Below are 22,590 nucleotides of genomic sequence, written 5' to 3'. Positions count from 1 at the left end.
GAAGGTTATTGATGAAGACCGTCATAAAAATAAAATAACCATAATAACCATTTAAATACAGTGCCTTCAGAAAGTATTCACACCCGTTAACTTTTTCAATTTTTTGTTGTGTTACAGCCTGAATTTCAAATGGATTCAATTTATTTTTTAATGTCAAAGTGGAATTATGTCTTCACATTTTTTACTAAATAATTAAAAATGAAAAGTTGAAATGTCTTCAGTCAATAAGTATTCAACCCCTTCATTATGGCAAGCCTAAGTAAGTTCAGGAGTAAAAATGTGCTTAACAAGTCACCTAAGTTGCATGGACTCACTGTGTGCAATAGTGCTTAAACTCGAAGTTAAAATCTGGATTTGTTTTAAGATATCATACCAAGGATCATTTAGCTATTTGATTTGGAATTGTATGACCCCTTAAGGTATCAAGAAAATATACATTTGGCATCACTGCTATTAGGCCATAGAAATGCATTGAATAACAGATTCACTACATGGAACAACAAACAGTCCCCTGTCGTGTCTTTGCCTATGCCAGATTAAGTGATATGACATGCTATTCTATAAAATCCTTTCTCTGTAATTAATATTACCTGATTGAGTTAATCATGTAAATGTAATTAACTAGAAAGTCGGGGCACCACGAAATAATATTTATAGAGCTGTTATCTTCCGAATAAGCTCTTAAAGACCAAGTAATATTTTACATCAATAGCAGTCAATATTAAATCGTCACCTTATTTCAGTCTCATCTGAAAGTCGTAAATTCTTGGTTATCTTCACGAACCCTGGCTAACAAGTTGAATCAGCAATACAAAATTGGGTTTAATTATTTATTTAGCAGATATGACAGCTGGTTACACAAAGGAAAGTGGGTGAAAGAGCGGGAAGATTGAAGAACAAAAGGGAGAAGCTGTGCTATCGTAAATACAATATCCTATGCATTCTAAATTACTGCCCATTTGGAAAAGGAAAATGCATTAAATATTTACTCTGAGCTGCGCTTCAATAGGTTGGTGGTAGATGGATAGATGGATGGCTGTGTTGCCCAACAGAGTTGGCTTAGTTCTGGAGTTGACATGTTAGTCCTTTTTAACGTATGGACCATCGTCCTCACGTCCTCAGAACAGGAGGTTATATTGTCATCAAGGCTTTATATAGGAAGGGAGAGGGCGTGTTTCATTGGTTATAACCAATGTCTCTTCACGTGGGCGGGCCACTGAGTCGGGCCTAATTCACTAATGAAAACCCAATTCTCACATTTTAGAAGCTAAAATCACATTTCATATTCAAACATTTAAATTGCACAACAATTGCATGTGAATCTGATAACTATAATGTGTAGACTTTCCACTGTAGAGTTTATGTCATCCTATCATTGATGAGAGTCTCAGATGACAACCGAACTGACATCATATTCATTAAGTACCAACGCATATGTTCAACTAGTCGGATTACCAAAATATGGTTAATTTCCCCCCCACCTTCTGATGTTCCCAGAATCTCTAAAACCTCTTGCTGTTAGGGGGCAGTATTTTCATTTTTCAAAGAAAAAAAAAGTTCCCGTTTTAAATGGGATATTTTGTCAGGAAAAGATGCAAGAATATGCATATAATTGACAGCTTTGGATAGAAACCACTCTAATGTTTCGAAAACTGTAAAGATATTGTCTGTGAGTATAACAGAACTGATGTTGCAGGCGAAAGCCTGAGAAAAATCCAATCCGGAAGTGCCCCAGGTTTTGAAAGCGCTGCATTCCAATGACTCCCTATATGGCTGTGAATGCACCATCAACAAGCTTACACTTTCTACGTATTCCCCAAGGTGTCTACAGCATTGTGACGTAGTTTTACACATTTCTGTTGAAGAATAGCCGTATGGGGGCACATTGTGTAAGTGGTCACATGGTGGCTCTGAGAGCGATTCTCTCGTAAAGTGCAGAGGTAGCCATTACTTCAATCGGTCCTAGAGAAAAAGGAATTGTCCCGACGGATATATTATCGAATAGATATTAGAAAAACACCTTGAGGATGGATTCTAAACAACGTTTGCCATGTTTCTGTCGATATTATGGAGCTAATTTGGAATATTTGTCGGCGTTGTGGTGACCGCAATTTCTGGGAGATTTCTCAGCCAAACGTGAAGAACAAACAGAGCTATTTCGCCTACAAAAATAATATTTTTGGAAAAAATGAACTTTGGCTGTCTACCTGGGAGTCTCGTGAGTGAAAACATCCAAAGTTCATCAAAGGTAAAATATTTAATTTGATTGCTTTTCTGATTTCCGTAACAAGTTTGCCTGCTGCTAGCAAGGCATAATGCTATGCTAGGCTATGATAAACTTACACAAATGCTTGTCTAGCGTTGGCTGTAAAGCATATTTTGAAAATCTGAGATGACAGGGTGATTAGCAAAAGGCTAAGCTGTGTTCCAATATATTTCACTTGTGATTTTCATGAATAGGACGATTTTCTAGGAAGATTTATGTCCGTTGCGTTATGCTAATTAGTGTCAGATGATGATAACGTTCCCGTCCACAGGCTGGGCGTCACTACAGGTTAACCAAGGGATTTTCAATAGTCCCATCAGTAGGGTAGAGAGAGGAAAAAAGGAGGGGGGGGGTGTTTATGACTGTCATAAACCCACCCCCAGGCCAGCGTCACGACACCCCCAAAAAAATCTAAAAGTTTAGATTGTTCAATATTTAAGAGATAAATAATGTTCCCTGATCTTTCTTATTTACTTTTAACATGCATTTAACCCCTTATTTGAGGCACTAAACTTTCATTCCTGTTTTAAAACTGTTACCGGGGAAATTCAGAAAAGGCTTGTGGGCGTCCAAGAGCAAAACAACTGACATGTACGTGTTCGTGAGAGACTCATAATAGTTTTAGGCCAAACTGTTCGGACACTACTCCTTCCTTTCAAAGAGCGCTCACCGGCCAAGCACACACACTGTCGTGGATGCAAGGTCCGATCCCACTTCTAACACCAATGTAATGAAACAGCAGGAAGCAGGTCTCGAACCCTCAACCTTCCAGCCCGAGGTCCGGCGCGCTATCGACTGTGCCACAAAAGCATGCTCGAACGGCAGAGTTACAATACTATACTAACTAGCAGTAGGCTATAAAGGCCTGGAGAAAGTTGTGGAATTTCAATAAAACCAGAGAGGAAGAAGTGACCTTTCGGCTACTTCTGTGAATTTGCGAGGCATGCAAGACAAGACGTTGCGAGATACAGATTACCAAAACATATGCGCATGTACAGTTCTTTCTGCCTGTCCCCTCCTCGCTTTCCCTCACGCTGGCTCTTTCTCTTTGCTAATGTTGTGAGTGTGTGCTCAGTCTTCGGACTGTTGCGTTTAGAATACCCTAGTCTATTCATTGAGGATAGGCCCTGCTTTAATGAAGTTGAGACATTGCACGTCAAGAAATAGCGAGATACAGCTATTGATTGCCGATAGGCGATATGGTGAAATGCAAACTTTGCAATGTGGAATTGAGGGACAGTAATGGTAGTAAAGGTGCAATGCTTAACCATCAAAGGGAGGCACCGTGAGACACAAACTATAGCTGGCAGCAGCCGAGATGCATTGTGAAAAAACCTGGAATTTATAGATTTTTTTCTAACAAAAAATCGATTAAAAGAACGGTAGTTTAAAGGCTGAGAATTTTTTTTTATTTGTTATATCCCCAATGTAGCTCATTCAATGGAATGTATTTTTGTAACGTCAGTTGAGTTTAATCAATAAATCACAGCACATATTTTTAGCTAAAAATACGTTTCTTAAATATGCTGTCCTAACATTGGAAAATGTTACAAAAGTGACATTGTCCACTGAACAACCTTTCATCCTCAAGAGTCAGAATTAATCTTACCAAAATCTATAAACGTGTAGCTAATATAGATTTTTTTTATTGTTTTGCATGTCTTCACTACCTAATTCTACATCAAGCTAAGGTGCTTTGTTGTGGTAAATATCCACATGTATACAATTTTAAAAGTGCATGAATACGTGCTAGCTAGTGTGTGCTTGCTGGCTGAACTAGTCTCAAATCAAGCCACATGAAACAAAAGACAGGGATGCTAACAACGCCAGTTAAACACACACAATACTGAATACTCCCTTCCTCTAGCTAGCATAGTGAAGTTCTAGCTAACGCACAAATTAGTTATATCTGTTCTGCCGTGATTAGCGCACAGAGTTCTACAACAAAGCCAACTTAAATGTTACAAAGTAGACAGATACATGCTGATTTATGAGAACAGTCCCATAACTTTGGTGCCATCAACAATCTGTCAAACTATACTGAACAAAAATATATATTCAACGATTGTACTAAGTTCATATAAGGAAATCGGTCCCACCCATGACGCAGCCCAGAAAAGGACTTTAATTAGACAGAAATACCCTTCAGTTTCTTCAGCCGGGTGTGGAGGTCCTGGGCTGGTGTGGTTACACATGGTCTGCGGTTATGAAGCCGGTTGGACGTACTGCTTAATTCTCTAAACCGGCGTTGGAGGCATCTTATGGTAGCGAAATTCGTATTATATTCTCCGTCAACAGCTCTGGTGGACATTCCTGCAGGCAGCATGCCAATTGCATATTCCCAGCAAAACATGAGACATCTGTGGTAATGTGTTGTGTGACAAAACTGCACATGTTATTGTCCCCACCATAACATACACCTATGTAATGATTATGCTGTTTAATCATCTTATTGATATGCCACATTTGTCAGGATTATATTGGCAAAGAAGAAATGCTCACCAACAGGGATGTAAACACATTTGTGCACAAAATTAGAGAAATAAGACAGGATGCTCTCGATTGTGCATCTGTAAAAGTTTGCGAGTGCTTTTGGTGACAAGCTAAATTTCTTCAGCCTCCTGAGGTTGAAGAGGCGCTGCTGCGCCTTCTTCACCACGCTGTCTGTGTGGGTGGACCATTTCAGTTTGTCCGTGATGTGTACGCCGAGGAACTTAACTTTCTACCCTCTCCACTACTGTCTCGTCAATGTGGATAGGGGGGCTGCTCCCTCTGCTGTTTCCTGAAGTCCACGATGATCTCCTTTGTTTTGTTGACATTGAGTGTGAGGTTATTTTCCTGACACCACCCTCTGAGGGCCCTCACCTCCTCCCTGTAGGCCATCTCGTCGTTGTTGGTAATCAAGCCTACCACTGTAGTGTCGTCGGCAAACCTGATGATTGAGTTTGAGGCGTGCATGGCCACGCAGTCATAGGTGAACAGGGAGTACAGGAGAGGGCTGAGAACGCACCCTTGAGGGGCCCCAGTGTTGAGGATCAGCGGGGTGGAGATGTTGTTACCTACCCTCACCACCTGGGGGCGGCCCGTCAGGAAGTTCAGGACCAAGTTGCACAGGGCGGGGTTGAGACCCAGGGTCTCGAGCATAATGATGAGTTTGAAGGGTACTATGGAGTTAAATGCCGAGCTGTAATCGATGAACAGCATTCTTACATAGGTATTCCTCTTGTCCAGATGGGTTAGGGCAGTGTGCAGTGTAATTGCGTCGTCTGTGGACCTATTGGGGCAGTAAGCAAATTGGAGTGGGTCTAGGGTGTCAGGTAGGGTGGAGGTGATATGGTCCTTGACTAGTCTGTGAAAGCACTTAATGATGGCGGAAGTGAGTGCTACGGGGCGGTAGTCATTTAGCTCAGTTACCTTAGCTTTCTTGGGAACAGGAACAACTGTGGTCCTCTTGAAGCATGTGGGAACAACAGACTGGGATAAGGATTGATTGAATATGTCCGTAAACACACCAGCCAGCTGGTCTGCACATGCTCTGAGGACACGGCCGGGGATACCGTCTGGGCCTGCAGCCTTGCGAGGGTTAACACATTTAAAGGTTTTACGTTTGCTGCAGTGAAGGAGAGCCCGCTGGTTTTGGTAGCGGGCCGTGTCAGTGGCACTGTTTTGTCCTCAAAGCGAGCAAAGAAGTTTAGTCTGTCTGGGAGCAAGACATCGTGGTCCGCAACGGGGACGGTTTTCCTTTTGTCCGTGATTGACTGTAGACCCTGCCACATACCTCTCGTGTCTGAGCCGTTGACTTGCGACTCCACTTTGTCTCTATACTGACGCTAAGCTTGTTTGATTGCCTTGCGGAGGGAATAGCTACACGGTTTGTATTCGGTTATGTTTCTGGTCACCTTGCCCTGATTAAAAGCAGTGGTTAGCACGTTCAGTTTTGCGTGAATGCTGCCATCAATCCACGGTTTCTGGTTGGGGAATGTTTTAATTTCTCTAGGGTAGGGGGCAGCATTGGGAATTGTGGATGAAAAGCGTGCCCAAATTAAACTGCTTGCTACTCAGACATAAAAGCTAGAATATGCATATAATTAGTAGATTTGGATAGAAAACACTGATGTTTCTAAAACTGTTTGAATTGTGTCTGTGAGTATAACAGAACTCATATGGCAGGCAAAAACCTGAGAAAAAAATCCAACCAGGAAGTGGGAAATATGAGGTTTGTAGTTTTTAACTCTTGGCCTATCGAATACACAGTGTCTATGGGGTCATATTGCACTTCCTACGGCTTCAACTAGATGTCAACCGTCTTTAGACGTCGTGAATTTGGATTGTGTACTGAACACGCTAACAAAAAGAGGTATTTGGACATAAATGATGGACATTATTGAACAAAACCAACATTTATTGTGGAACTGGGATTCCTGGGAGTGTATACTGATGAAGATCAAAGGTAAGTGAATATTTATAATGCTATTTCTGACTTCTGTTGACTACACAACATGGCGGATATCTGTTTGGGTTGTTTTGGTCTCTGAGCACCATACTCAGATTATTGCATGGTGTGCTTTTTTAGTAAAAAAAAAATTAAATCTGGCACAGCAGTTGCATTAAGGAGAAGTGCACCTAAAATTCCATGCATAACAGTTGTATCTTTTAGCAATGTTTATTATGAGTATTTCTGTAAATTGATGTGGCTCTCTGCAAAATCAGCGAATGTTTTGGAACTACTGAACATAACGCGCCAATGTAAACTCGGATTTTTGGATACAAATATGAACTTACTGTGTAACATGAAGTCCTATGAGTGTCATCTGATGAAGATCATCAAAGGTTAGTGATTAATTTTATCTATATTTCTGCTTTTTGTGACTCCTCTCTTTGGCTGGAAAAATGGCTGTGTTTTTCTGTGACTTGGCTCTGACCTAACATAATCGTTTGGTTTGCTTTTGTCGTAAAGCCTTTTTGAAATCGGACACTGTGGCTGAATTTACAACAAGTGTATCTTTAAAATGGTGTAAAATACATGCATGTTTGAGGAATTTTAATTATGGGATTTCTGTTGTTTTGAATTTGGCGCCCTGCTGTTGACGAGGTGGGACACTACCCACGTACCCTAGAGAGGTTATTAATAGACGCTGTGGGTACAACATCACAGATGCACTTGCTAATAAACTTGCTCAATCAGCGTATTCATCAATGTTGTTGTTCGACGTTATGCGAAACATATCCCAGTCCACGTGATCGAAGCAATCTTGAAGCATGGAATCCGATTGGTCGGACCAGCTTTGAACAGACCTGAGCGCGGGTGCTTCCTGGATGAGGATAAGCCTCATCCAGGCGAGTGCTGTCTAAAGACAAGTGAAATGCCATAGAATTCCCAAGTTATTTACAAGATGTTTTAGCTTTAAATTTGGCATATTATTGTTGGATAAAGTACAAACATTATTCTGGTAAGCACAGACCAGAGTAAGAAGGGCCAAGATTGCTTTGTGTGTTATGCCTACTCGAAGATGAGTGGAGATTGTGGAACAAATCATGTATATTTTAAAGGGAAATTACTTTATAACATGATATGTTGTTTATTCTCTGTTTTTCTTCCATGTGAATACCAGACTGCTGTGGTGTGGGCCTATGGGTGTCTATCAACTTCCAGCAACACCGGAAATGGGAGTCAAGCTTGTAAAATTAACATTAAGAGGTAAGACAGACAGTTTCATGTTAACATTGTGCCATTTATTCTTATTTTTGATTAGCAGATGTCTCAATCATAACACTAAAGATCCATTCCACTGGAATTCCTAAAATCACTGCAGTAAGTGCAACTCCAGTCAGTCAGTAAACAGTAAATGACAAACAAATAAGGGTAACATCCTAATAGTCTAAGTGGCTACGCCTCCTTGTCCTTCTCAATCAGGATAGACCGTAGACTGCTAAATGTGAAGTGCTAAATATGTACATGTATTCTAAAAGAACCATTCAGTGTAGATGGCGCTGTTATACTGTACTTATTTATGCTGACAATATTTTGAATATTACTTTGTTTAGGCCTACTTGTCAGATTTGACAATTGGCATACACCAAGATGAAACGGTAAGTACAGATGAGGCTGTGACGACCAGCAGGAGAAAAGTCAGCAAAAAAACAGTGAGTGAATAACCACTTCAAACTCACACGATTTACTTATGCTGATTTTATGTTGATTCAAATGAAGTCCAAGGTCACATATTGTGAATGCACTATCCAGAGTAATAACTGAGTAAGTGGATGCATGTGATTATGTATTGATACATAACTGAGACTTAGCAATATGGCACGACACAACAAGCAGTGTGAACCAAATATATTGCAGTGAGAGCAAGTTGCTGAAGTCATCAGCAATCACACAGATACTGGCAAGCATCTGCTCTTGTGCACAAGAGTTTGCTTCACTCTCGTAGCATGATAGTTGTCTGAAAAATGCTGATGAGCTTAAGCTTCGTCACTTCACTCTTTGTTTGTCGCAGAAGTCGCCCCACTGCTCATTGTGACGTCACATTGTGAATCTACCTTTAACTTGTGATGACCATTGTGTACTATTATCATTTATTTCCATTGTATTCAGTTGCTTACATTTATGTCACCCAGTCATGTCTATTACCGAAGTATATTGGTGTGAATGGGAGGAGGGAGTAATTATGTGATGGTGTTTCTGCCTGACTACATTGCTGATGTTGCATTACATCAACCTATGATTGGGCGCCACATCATTAACTGCACAGTCGGGCATCAGATTGCTATATCATATGATGTGTTTATATGTTTAACACCTAACCAGGCGTGAAATCTGGCATGCATCTTCAATGTAGTCAGACAGGAATGCTACCACTGTGTGGCCCTTCATTAATTTCTCGCATCCTCTCTCCTCAACTCTTCAAATGCATTGGAGGAGAAAGGTTGAAGGGAGAAACCTCCAATCTAACCCTCTAATCCATTTTGAAAAGGGGGTGAGGGAAGAGAATGTGAGGAATCTAGGTAAGACAAATTGACACTTCTGAATCCCAATCAAACCCTAGCCCCTAAACACTTGTTAGACCTGAGAGTGTTGGATAGATGATGGACAAGATGGAGCTACTGTAGCACAGTGCATGTGAGAGTACTACTGCCTCAGAGGACCGGGCTTTTCTGGTTGCCTCTACGCTGCAGACCCCTGTTCTGATGTTCACATGTGGGGCCTGTGCATGACAACACTTTTATAGAGGTGGAATACTGTAGCGCGGCGTATGAGTCTTAATACAGCCTTTTACCATAAGCCTCGCATTGCTCCAGCCAATGTATTGAGAGAGTGGGATCAGCTGAAGGGAGGCTTGATCCTAAGATGCAGAGGCATATATACTCTTCTCCATCCAAATCTTGGTCCTCGAAGACAGTAGTACACTTATAGACTGTGCTATTCTTCCACCATATAGATTCCAATCTGTACAGGTGATGTCCTGCACTTGTCTAGGGGGAAAAGATTGGGTGCATCCAATTCTTGCCCAAGTGGGCAGATATTACAAAATGTAATATGTTTGTGTGTAGTGGTATATGCAGAAGGACCTGCTCACAAATGACAGCAATGCTGACTGTGAGGGGTGCAGTTAAACAAAATAACAATGAAATGCATATGGTGAAGATAATCAATGATCAGAAGTTAGTTTAACAAACATTTTCATTATTGATTAAACATTTTCACAGCCAACAGGCAAACACGATAGTGTTACGTTCAGGGAAAAAATAATATTGAGAAAGTCAAAACTATACAATATAGCACCAATTTATTGGCCGTCTGTGACAACAAATCATTTATCAAAATCAGTGTGATGTTCCACTAATATTTGTTCTATTGTTTGTAAATGTTCTCTTCTCTTTTTGGTCTGATTGAATAGTTATAATGTGCTGCTGCGTTTCTCCCATTGTATTTGTAGTACACATGCATCTTAATGTATTGAATACATTAGGGGTCGTGGAATGTACATTTGGCTCCATAATAGACAAAAATGATGATCCCATCCCTGTGCTTTCCAATGCTTTTGCCAAAGACAAATTAACAACAGCACAAATGTTGACATAATATACGCACAAACTGTTCAGAACTGTTTTGGATGGGACTCATCGACAATGTGAATCACATCTCCTAGAACTGATGTCTTTATCTTTACCCAATAGTTTTTAACCCATAACCTCTTGGTTTCCTAGCCAGCGTCCAACTTTACTGAGTATGTATCTTTCCTTGACAATTCCAAATAACATAGAGGAAAGGGGGGAAAAATGTACGTAATGTGAAATAAAATTGAAATGCAGTATGTGACAAAATTAGTGTAAATGACCAAAACTTTTGCTGTGATTATCAAGTAGGCTAGAGATAAATATCATCAAAGATCCTCTATTATATTACTGAAATTAATGTCCATCTGTGGTTAAGCATGAACTGACTGTTCTGCTGTCTGACCACTACAACAGAGGTCATGCGACATGAAGTGTTGGAATGTGTTGGAACTTTTACAACATTCAGCAGCTTTGTCTCCAACTACGTTTTGTTTTGAACATGTTGGATTGGTCATCACAGATTGGTCAAAGAAAGACTGGAACATGCAAACTGTCAAGGACTAATGACACCTCGACCCGAATCCGCGATACACAATAACACATGATAATGATAGCGAGCTGGCTAGTAGGCGCACAGATAGAACAATAAGACAGATATTTCACCGGATGTATAAATGTGAAGCATCCAGTGGGCGTTTCCATTCAACCAAATATGCTGGGCAGTGGGAGAAAGATGGAGCGAGATGAATGTCGTCATTACGCTAATTTTATCATCGATTAAACATTTGATCTCAATACAGTTCTGTTTCCAAAAATAGAATGGGTTACGAACAGAGTGGACAAAGTGTTGTAGACTTTACCATTTGCTAAAGTTTTAAAAACTGGTGCTGTTTAGGAGGAGTGCATGGGCAAATAGTTATTACACACGTGCACTTCACAGTGTAGGCGTTCCCTCCTTGCCCGTTACATTAGACAACGACAAGCTGTGGTCTATCTTGGGTTAGTTATAAAAATCTCTGGAGGTAATGTCTAATATTGACATTAATTGCTTGACATTACAGCAACAAAGCTAACTATCGACCTACATAGCTAAACGAGAAGGCTAACGTTCGCTATCTAGGTAGCGGTTAACTTAGCATCCTCTAGAGAACGAGGTGAGCTGGCTATCTAACAGTAGTAACAATTGTAACGGCTAACCTGTAGCGGTAGCTAGCTGGCTGGGCATGTTGCGTAACGTTAGCTAGCGACGCTAACTAACTACATTTTAACCATCAGCCATGGCAAGAGCCAAACATATTTTACTAGCTAAGTTAGTAGTAAGCGAATTGTAACAACACCCTAAGTTAACTATCTACTGACTGTTTTTATACGTGGACATTTGAGTCAGCTAGCTAAACGTTAAATAACGAGTTCGCATCAGAGCCATGTATCAATCTCGGCTGGTTTTGTGTCGGCCTGGCTGGCTGGCTGACAACAGAGACACAGAAGGGAAGGCCTGTGCAACACAATAAAACGGACTTGGTTTCATACAAACTACACGCCTGCCGATTTGATTCTGGAATCTTACCATTTGAAGTATCCGTCTAAGCATGGTATCGATTTGTGTTTGGCTGTCAAATGAAATGCGATCGATCTTCCAAATCTAAAGTTTACGCCGTTGTTGGTTACTCGGTACACATGACAAGCCCACTTCTTGGTACAGCAGCTGTGAGTGGGATGGGCTCTGTCTTGAAGTACGAAGTATGTTCAAGACCTTTAATTGTTTAATTGTTTAAAAACAATAGTCACCAACCCTTTCTGAGTAAAGATCACATTCGCAGTCAAAAAGCAAGCCGAGATCTAGCGCTCAGATAAAAAATCAATAAAAAAAAACGTCTTTAAAAATGTAGGCCTAACTTGAACCGAATAAAAATAGTTCTGTATGAATTACAAATGTAATTCCAATATTGGCAGGCAATATTGTTCTTCTCAGACCCTATTATAGGCTGTTTCAAAACTCAAGGTTTGATACCGGAATCAGTTGGTTGTAGCACTTGCAAGGCACAGCTGAGTATAAAAGGAAACAATTTGGTTATTATTATTATTTTATTTAACCTTTATTTAACCAGGTTGGCTAGTTGAAAACAAGTTCTCATTTACAACTGCGACCTGGCCAAGATAAAGCAAAGCTGTGCGACACAAACAACAACACAGAGTTACACATGGAATAAGCAAACATACAGTCAATAACACAATAGAGGGGGAAAAAAGGTATATATATACGGTGTGTGCAAATGAGGTACATTTACATTTAAGTCATTTAGCAGACGCTCTTATCCAGAGCGACTTACAAATTGGTGAATTCACCTTCTGACATCAGTGGAACAGCCACTTTACAATAGTGCATCTAAATCATTTAAGGGGGGGTGAGAAGGATTACTTTATCCTATCCTAGGTATTCCTTGAAGAGGTGGGGTTTCAGGTGTCTCCGGAAGGTGGTGATTGACTCCGCTGTCCTGGCGTCGTGAGGGAGTTTGTTCCACCATTGGGGGGCCAGAGCAGCGAACAGTTTTGACTGGGCTGAGCGGGAACTGTACTTCCTCAGTGGTAGGGAGGCGAGCAGGCCAGAGGTGGATGAACGCAGTGCCCTTGTTTGGGTGTAGGGCCTGATCAGAGCCTGGAGGTACTGCGGTGCCGTTCCCCTCACAGCTCCGTAGGCAAGCACCATGGTCTTGTAGCGGATGCGAGCTTCAACTGGAAGCCAGTGGAGAGAGCGGAGGAGCGGGGTGACGTGAGAGAACTTGGGAAGGTTGAACACCAGACGGGCTGCGGCATTCTGGATGAGTTGTAGGGGTTTAATGGCGCAGGCAGGGAGCCCAGCCAACAGCGAGTTGCAGTAATCCAGACGGGAGATGACAAGTGCCTGGATTAGGACCTGTGCCGCTTCCTGTGTGAGGCAGGGTCGTACTCTGCGGATGTTGTAGAGCATGAACCTACAGGAACGGGCCACCGCCTTGATGTTAGTTGAGAACGACAGGGTGTTGTCCAGGATCACGCCAAGGTTCTTAGCGCTCTGGGAGGAGGACACAATGGAGTTGTCAACCGTGATGGCGAGATCATGGAACGGGCAGTCCTTCCCCGGGAGGAAGAGCAGCTCCGTCTTGCCGAGGTTCAGCTTGAGGTGGTGATCCGTCATCCACACTGATATGTCTGCCAGACATGCAGAGATGCGATTCGCCACCTGGTCATCAGAAGGGGGAAAGGAGAAGATTAATTGTGTGTCGTCTGCATAGCAATGATAGGAGAGACCATGTAGGTAAGATAAGGGAAGCACTGGGGTGACCAGTGAAATATACCTGCTGGATCACATGCTATGGGTGGATGCTGCTATGATGACCATTGAGCTGAGATAAGGCAGGGCTTTACCTAGCAAAGACTTATAGATGACATGGAGCCAGTGGGTATGGCGACGAATATGAAGTGAGGACCAGCCAACGAGAGCATACAGGTTGCAGTGGTGGGTAGTATATGGGGTTTTGGTGACAGAAGGGATGGCACTGTGATAAACTGCATCCAATTTGCTGAGTAGAGTGTTGGAGGCTATTTTGTAAATTACATCGCCGAAGTCAAGGATCAGCAGGATAGTCAGTTTTATTAGGGTATGTTTGGCAGAATGAGTGAATGATGCTTTGTTTTGCGAAATAGGAAGCCAATTCTAGATTTAATTTTGGATTGGGGATGCTAAATGTGAGTCTAGAACCAGACACCTAGGTATTTGTAGTTGTCCACATATTCTAAGTCAGAATCTTCCAGAGTAGTGATGCTAGACGGGCGGGCAGGTGCAGGCAGCGATCGGTTGAAGAGCATGCATTTAGTTTTATTTGCATTTAAGAGCAGTTGGAGGCCATGGAAGGAGTGTTGTATGGCATTGAAGCTCGTCTGGAGTTTAGTTAACACAGTGTCCAAAGAAGGGCCAGAAGTATACAGAATGGTGTCATCTGCGTAGAGGTGGATCAGAGAATCACCAGCAGCAAGAGCGACATCATAGATGTATACAGAAAAAAGAGTCGGCCCAAGAATTGTACCCTGTGGCACCCCCATAGAGACTGCCAGATATCCGGAAACAGTCCCTCCGATTTGACACACGGAACTCTGTCTGAGAAGTAGTTGGTGAACCAGGCAAGGCAATCATTTGAGAAACCGAGGCTGTTGAGTCTGTCTATAAGAATGCGGTGATTGACAGAGTCGAAAGCCTTGGTCAGGTCGATGAATACGGCTGTACAGTATTGTCTTTTATCGATGGCAGTTATGATGTCGTTTAGGACCTTGAGCGTGGCTGAGGTGCACCCATGACCAGCTCTGAAACCAGATTGCATAGTGGAGAAGGTGCGGTGGGATTTGAAATGGTCGGTGATCTGTTTGTTAACTTGGCTTTCGAATACTTTAAAAAGGCAGGGCAGGTTGGCCTTAGGTCTGTAACAGTTTGGGTCTAGGGTGTCTCCCCTTTGAAGAGGGGGATGACCGAGGCAGCTTTCCAATCTTTGGGGATCTCAGACAATACGAAAGACAGGTTGAGCAGGCTAGTAATAGGGGTTGCAACAATTGCGGTGGATCATTTTAGAAAGAGAGGGTCCAGATTGTCTAGTCCAGCTGATTTGTTGGGGTCTAGATTTTGCAGCTCTTTCAGAACATCAGCTATCTGGATTTGGGTGAAGGGGATATGGGGAGGCTTGGGCAAGTTGCTGTAGGGGATGAAGAGCTTATGACCGGGGTAGGGGTAGCCAGGTGGAAAGCATGGCCAGGCGTAGAAAAATGCTTATTGAAATTCTCAATTATTGTGGATTTATTGGTGGTGACAGTGTTTCTTAGCCTCAGTGCAGTGGGCAGCTGGGAGGAGGTGCTATCATTCTCCATGGACTTTACAGTGTCCCAGAACTTTTTGGGGTTTGTGCTACAGGATGCAAATTTCTCTTTGAAAAAGCTTGCCTTTGCTTTCCTAACTGCCTGTGTATATTAGTTCCGAATTTCCCTGAAAAGTTGCATATCGCGGGGGTTATTCGATGCTAATGCAGAAAACCACAGGATGTTTTTGTGCTGATCAAGGGCAGTCAGGTCTGGAGTGAACCAAGGGCTGTATCTGTTCCTGGTTCCAAATTTCTTGAATGGGGCATGCTTATTTACGATGGTGAGGAAATTACTTTTAAAGAACGACCAGGCATCCTCTACTGACGGAATGAGGTCAATATCCTTCCAGGATACTCTATTAGAAAGGCCTGATCGCTGAAGTGTTTTGGGCAGCATTTGACAGTGATGAGGGAGGGTTGTTTGACCACGGACCCATTACGGACGCAGGCAATGAAGCAGTGATCGCTGAGATCCTGTTTGAAGACAGCAGAGGTGTATAGAGGGCAGGTTGGTCAGGATGATATCTATGAGGGTGCCCATGTTTACAGATTTGGGTTTGAGATAAGAGATAAGAATAACAAATAATTAAAGAGCAGCAGTAAATAACAATAGCGTGGTTATATACAGGGGTACCAATACAGAGTCGGTGTGCGGGGGGCACCGGTGTCAAGGTAATTGAGGTAAATGTACATGTAGGTAGAGTTATTTAAGTAACTATGCATAGATAATAACAGAGATAGCAGCAGCGTTCTGGGGGGGAATGCAAATTGTCTGGGTAGCCATTTGATTAGCTATTCAGGAGTTTGGCTTGGAGGTAGAAGCTATTTAGGAGCCTCTTGGACCTAGACGTGACGCTCCGGTACCGCTTGCCGTGCGGTAGCAGAGAGAACAGTCTATGAGTAGGGTGGCTGGAGTCTTTGACAATTTTTAGGGCCTTCCTCTGACACCGCCTGGTGTAGAGTTCCTGGATGGCAGGAAGCTTGACCCCAGCAATGTACTGGACCGTACACACTACACTACCCTGTAGTGTCTTGCGGTCAGAGGCCGAGCAGTTGCCCTACCAGGCAGTGACGCAACCCATCAGAATGGTCTCGATGGTGCAGCTGTAAAACCGTTCTGCGAACCCATGCCAAATATTTTCAGTCTCCTGAGGTGGAATAGGTTTTGTCGTGCCCTCTTCACAACTGTCTTGGTGTGCTTGCACCATGTTAGTTTGTTGGTGATGTGAACACCAAGGACCTTGAATCTCACAACCTGCTACACTACACCCCCCTCAATGAGAATGGAGGCTTGCTCGGTCCTTCTTTTCCTGTAGTCCACATTCATCTCCTTTGTCTTGATCATGTTGAGGGAGAGGTTGTTGTCCTTGCACCACACGGCCAGGTCTCTGCAAATTGGAGTGGGTCTTGGGTTTCTGGGATAATGGTGTGGATGTGAGCCATGACCAGCCTTTCAAAGCCTTTCATGGCTACAGATGTGAGTGCTACGGGTCGGTAATCATTTAGGCAGGTTACCTTAGTGTTCTTGGGCACAGGGATTATGGTGGTCTGCTTAAAACATGTTGGTATTACAGACTCAGACAGGGAGAGGTTGAAAATGTCAGTGAAGACACTTGCCAGTTGGTCAGTGCATGCTCGGAGTACACATCCTGGTAATCCGTCTGGCACTGTGGCCTTGTGAATGTTGACCTGTTTGAAAGTTTTTCTCACATCGGCTGCGGAGAGCATGATCACACAGTCGTCCGGAACAGCTGATGCTCTCATGCATGTGTCAGTATTAATTTCCTTGAAGCGAGCAGAGAAGTTATTTAGCTCAACTGGTAGGCTCGTGTCACTGGGAAGCTCTCGGCTGTGCTTCCCTTTGTAGTCTGTAAAAGTTTGCAAGCCCTGCCACATCTGACGAGCGTCGGCTCCAGTGTAGTACGATTCGATCTTACTCCTGTATTGATGCTTTGCCTGTTTGATGGTTAGTCGGAGAGCACAGCTGGATTTCTTCTAAGCTTCTGGGTTAGAGTCCTGCTCCTTGAAAGGGGCAGCTCTACCCTTTAGAATAGTGCGAATGTTGCCTGTAATCCATGGCTTCTGGTTGGGGAATGTACGTACAGTCACTGTGGGGATGACGTCCTTGATGCACTCATTGATAAAACCTGTGACTGATGTGGTGAACTCCTCAATGCCATCGGAAGAATCCCGGAACATAATCCAGTCTGTACTAGCAAAGCAGTCCTGTAGTTTAGCATCTGCTTCATCTGACCACTTTTTTTGTAGACCGAGTCACTGGTGCTTCCTGCTTTAATTTTTGCTTGTAAGCAGGAATCAGGAGGATAGAATTAGATTTGCCAAATGGAGGGCAAGGGAGAGCGTTGTACACGTCTTTGTTTGTGGAGCAAAGGTGGTCTAGATTTTTTACCCTCTGTTTGCACATTTAACATGCTGATAGAAATGAGGTAAAACTGATTCAAGTGTCCTTGCATTAAAGTCTCTGGCCACTAGGAGTGCCACTTCTGGATGAGTGTTTGCTTATTGAGCGTGGTTTTAGTGCCAGCATCGGTCTGTGTTTTGATATGTAGACCGCTATGGCAAATAAAGATGAAAACTCTCAAGGTAGATAGTGTGGTCATGAGATACTCTACCTCAGGCAAAACCTAGAGACTTCCTTAGACATTGTCCACCAGCTGTTGTTCACATATATGCATAGGCCCTGCCCTGTGTCTTACCAGAGGCTGCTGTTCTGTCCTGCTGATGGAGTGAATAACCTGCCAGCTGTATGTTCTTAATGTTGTCGTTCAGCCACGGCTCGGTAAAACATAAGATTTTACAGTTTTTAATGTCCTGTTGATAGGATATACGTGATTTCAGTTCGTCCCATTTATTTTCCAGCAATTGAACATTAGCTAGCAGGATGGAAGGTAAGGGCAGATTATCCACTCGTCGCCTGATCCTCACAAGGCACCCGGATCTTTTTCCACTAAATTTCCATTTCCTTCTCCAGCGAATCCCGGGGATCTCGGCCTGGTCGGGTGTTTGTTGTAGTATATCCCTCCTGTCTGAAGAAGAAGAAGAACTCTTTGTCCAGTTTGAGGTGAGCAATCGCAGTTCTGATGTCCAGAAGCTCTTTTCGGTCATAAGAGATGGTAGCAGCAACATTATCGCCATTGCAACATATTGTATCGAATGGTAGGAGGCTACAGTAGTCTACAATGACATAGAATTAATAGGCTACTTGATGGCCAAAAGATGCGAATGTGTCATTCTTCATATTTAATATCAGTTTCATTGTGGACTTTTCCCCATGATTCCTGTGTACACTTACATGCGGTAAATGCTGCGTGCCGCTTAGTCCGCCCAGAGTGGCTTGCTTGTGGGCTTGCTGGCAGCATGTGGCAGCATATAACAGCAGTTCTGTTGTGCATCAATAAGGTCTGGTTATTAAATGGGTTAATAGTTTAATCCGTTCTCCATTTCATTAATGTATTCACAGGTAAATAGTCATAATGCTCTAAACTGCTCTCGTGACAAACAAACTTTGCTGCCCTGTTTCCAATCATCCACGTAGCTGGGAGAACCTATTCAAGTACTGTAAGTAAATATATTTTGAATATGTAAAAAAAACAATGTACATTCGTGGCCAAAAGTTTTGAGAATGACACAAATATTAATTTCCACAAAGTTTGCTGCACCAATGTCTTTAGATATTTTTGTCAGATGTTACTATGGAATACTGAAGTATAATTACAAGCATTTCATAAGTGTCAAAGGCTTTTATTGACAACTACATGAAGTTGATGCAAAGAGTCAATATTTGCAGTGTTGACCCTTCGTTTTCAAGACCTCTGCAATCCGCCCTGGCATGCTGTCAATTTACTTCTGGGCCACATCCTGACTGATGGCAGCCCATTCTTGCATAATCAATGCTTGGAGTTTGTCAGAATTTCTGGGTTTTGTTTGTCCACCCACCTCTTGAGGATTGACCACAAATTCTCAATGGGATTAAGGTCTGGGGAATTTCCTGGCCATGGACCCAAAATATCGATGTTTTGTTCCCCGAGCCACTTAGTTATCACTTTTGCCTTATGGCAAGGTGCTCCATCATGCTGGAAAAGGCATTGTTCGTCAACAAACTGTTCATGGATGGTTGAGAGAAGTTGCTCTCTGAGGATGTGTTGGTACCATGCTTTATTCATGGCTGTGTTCTTAAGCAAAATTGTGAGTGAGCCCACTCCCTTGGCAGGGAGAAGCAACCCCACACATGAATTGTCTCAGGATGCTTTACTGTTGGCATGACACAGGCCTGATGGTAGCGCTCACCTTGACTTCTCCGGACAAGCTTTTTTCCGGATTCCCCATACAATCGGAAAGGGGATTCATCAGAGAAAATGACTTTACCCCAGTCCTCAGCAGTCCAATCCCTGTACCTTTTGCAGAATATCGGTCTGTCCCTGATGTTTTTCCTGGAGAGAAGTGGCTTCTTTGCTGCCCTTCTTTACACCAGGCCATCCTCCAAAAGTCTTGGCCTCACTGTGCGTGCAGGAAGAGCAATGATTCCAAGCACCACCCTCCTTTTGAAGCTTCCAGTCTGTTATTCGAACTCAATCAGCATGATAGAGTGATCTCCAGCCTTGTCCTCGTCAACACTCACACCTGTGTTAACGAGAGAATCACTGACATGATGTCAGCTGGTCCTTTTGTGGCAGGGTTGAAATGCAGTGGAAATGCTTTTTTGGGGATTTGGTTAATTTGCATGGCAAAGAGAGACTTTGCAATTAATTTCAATTCATCTGATCACTCTTCATAACATTCTGGAGTATATGCAAATTGCCATCATACAAACTGAGGCACCAGACTTTGTGAAAATTAATGTTTGTGTCATCCTCAAAACTTTTGGCCACGACTGTATTATTAACTAGCTACAGTACAGGCTATCTCAAATTAACTGCTAACGTAGCTAGCTAGCTAGACAACTTTATAGCTGGCTAGCTAAGTGAATTAAATGTCACCAGCAACCTAACTTCATATTAGTAGGCTATCTTGATGTATTTATCATTGTAAAAAACAAACTACAAATGCATTTGAAGGGCTAACAGCTGGCTTTGCTGGCTAGCAGCCATGGAAGCGATGGAAAGGATAGCAGCTCCAATTGTCAAAGAAGAGAGAGAGTAGGCTATTCTGGATAGGGCAGGTACTTTTGTGTAGTTCCACTCCCTAGAAAGAAGTGAGGACAGAGGTCATAGTAGCATAATATTCAGTGATGTCTAATTTGAGTATAATGAATTTGTCACGCCCTGACCTTAGAGCTTTTTATGTCTCTATTTTGGTTTGGTCAGGGTGTGATTTGGGTGGGCATTCTATGTTCCTTTTTCTCTGTTTTTGTATTTCTTTGTTTTGGCTGGGTATGGTTCTCAATCAGGGACAGCTGTCTATCGTTGTCTCTGATTGGGAACCATACTTAGGTAGCTTTTTCCCACATGGTTTTTGTGGTGGGTATTTGTTTTCTGTATAGTTTAGTTTCCTTACAGAACTGTTCATTTTTCTCTTTGTTATTTTTGTTCAAGTGTTCTGATTTGATAAAATATCATGAACACGTACCACGCTGCGCTTTGGTCCAGTCATTTACAGGAAGAGGATCGTTACAGAATTCTGTTTCTTGTCCTCAGACACAGAAAGCTGTGACGGCCTGTATGCAGATGAAGAGCAGTGGTTCTCAGTCTGGTCCTGGGGACTCAAAGGGGTGTACATTTTTGTTTTTTGCCATAGCACTACATGGCTGATTCAAATGATCAACTCATCATCAAGCTTCAAGTGGTATTTATGTATTCATTTGTGATGCTATCCTTGAAATGATCCTGCATTTGTCACATGCTATACATGCACATGTGTGTGCTCATGCATCTATCTATCCAATGTTATCATGATTTGTTTTAAGATATATTATAGTGTAGTAATCCACAATAACCTGGTGATGTAAAAGTCTAATAATTACATTATCTTCCATATTCCTACAGATATCTTGCAACTGGAGATTCCATCAAAACGATTGCCTACAGTTACCGTGTAGGGCACTGCACGGTTGGGTGACCAGGACCATCTGAGACTGCCTCGTGGGGGAATTCACATTGCAATAAGAGTATTCTTCCATTTACTTAGCTATGTCAACTGCAGTTATTTAATTCCCATTTTCTTGCCCTTCGACTTCTACTTCTCAGGCGAGGGTGTTGTTCAGGTAGGGGTGATGTCTGTACAAAAACAGGCTCTTTTAAGAGTCACCCATATTGGAAAAATATAGAACAATTAGACACCCTACAACCCACACCTACATTGTATCAATCTGAATGATATATTGTGTTGTTCAGTAAGCAGGCTCAGGTGTATAACTGTGGCTCATTCTACTTTCAGAGAATATGCAAGAGGACCAACCATTGAGAATGGTAAGACACTCCATTATTTATATTTATGTAACTACGCTTTATTGTTTGTCCTTGTGTGTCTATGCATGTTTTTCAATATAAAGTACTCTGCATCCACTCAGTGTGGACACAAGGTGAGGTCACACACACAGATTACTGTTGAACACTCTCTTTAACTACCTTATTTTCTCAATTACATTCTCTCCTTCACTTCATCCCTCTCCCCCTTCTCCCTAAATCCTCTAGGTTATATCAGCTGTATCTGTGACCCTCTCCCGCTTCTGAACTGCCTGACACATAGAGAGCACAGCATGATCAGAGGTGAGAGGTCACTTGGTCGGGTCAACAGGAAGTAAGGAGTTGCTTTACATTGAAATACAGATAGAGATGTAGATGTCCCAGAGTTAATGATCCAAGGTCAGTTTTGCATTTCACGTCCTGATGATTATGATGACTGACAGTGTTAGCATGATTAAGCTTTATTTCAAAAAAATCTATCTCTCTCCATCTGTCTCGTCTGCAGGTATCTTTTGATGTGAGAGAGGATGACAACCCCCAACCCTCGGTCCAACTGGGGGCCCAAGGCTTGGGTAGGAGACAGCGCTAGAGACACTTATGTAATTGTGATGACCTTAGAGACTATGGAGTTTAATTGCACTGTATTTCATTCATCATTATGCTGTCTTCTGTTCTTATCTCTTTCCCTTTCTGTCTTTTACACTATTTCTCATACCTCTCTCCCCACCTCCCCTTTCTTCCTCTGTTTTTATGATGCACACCAGATCTGCATTGAAGTACAGATTGAACTTTTTATAATATAATATCACAATTATAGTATTCATAATGTATGTATTTATATCACTTGGATAATGAACTTCTTTCAGTAAAGCTTTTCACATTCTCTACTGGAATTGGTTCATATTCTTTAATGGTTGAAATCAAGTCTCTCATTTGATGAAATACTACACCTATC

General features: G+C 42.4%; 1 protein-coding gene and 1 long non-coding RNA gene across 3 annotated transcripts in view; one reads left to right on the top strand and one right to left on the bottom strand.

The window, feature by feature from the left end:
* eea1 (early endosome antigen 1) overlaps positions 1-12,042 on the bottom strand; it is a 49,768-nt gene extending 37,726 nt beyond the window's left edge. Inside the window, exon 1 of the mRNA XM_064951599.1 lies at positions 11,898-12,042. Coding sequence (XP_064807671.1) covers positions 11,898-11,921 — 24 coding nt within the window. The 5' untranslated portion in view covers positions 11,922-12,042. The remainder of the gene's footprint in view (positions 1-11,897) is intronic.
* A 6,167-nt stretch (positions 12,043-18,209) lies between these two features.
* Positions 18,210-22,536, top strand: LOC135525258 (uncharacterized). Of its 2 annotated transcripts, XR_010453102.1 has the most exons (6): positions 18,210-18,295; positions 18,695-18,792; positions 20,868-21,015; positions 21,216-21,638; positions 21,864-21,938; positions 22,141-22,536. It is a non-coding gene; the product is annotated as an uncharacterized LOC135525258 (long non-coding RNA). The 2 variants fall into 2 exon arrangements; XR_010453103.1 differs by lacking the exon at positions 18,695-18,792.
* The last annotated feature ends 54 nt before the right edge of the window (positions 22,537-22,590 follow it).

Source organism: Oncorhynchus masou, chromosome 31 (genome assembly GCF_036934945.1).
Source record: "Oncorhynchus masou masou isolate Uvic2021 chromosome 31, UVic_Omas_1.1, whole genome shotgun sequence".
Lineage (NCBI taxonomy): Eukaryota > Metazoa > Chordata > Actinopteri > Salmoniformes > Salmonidae > Oncorhynchus > Oncorhynchus masou.
The sequence above is the reverse complement of the archived record's forward strand: the minus strand, read 5'-3'. Positions and strand labels throughout refer to the sequence as shown.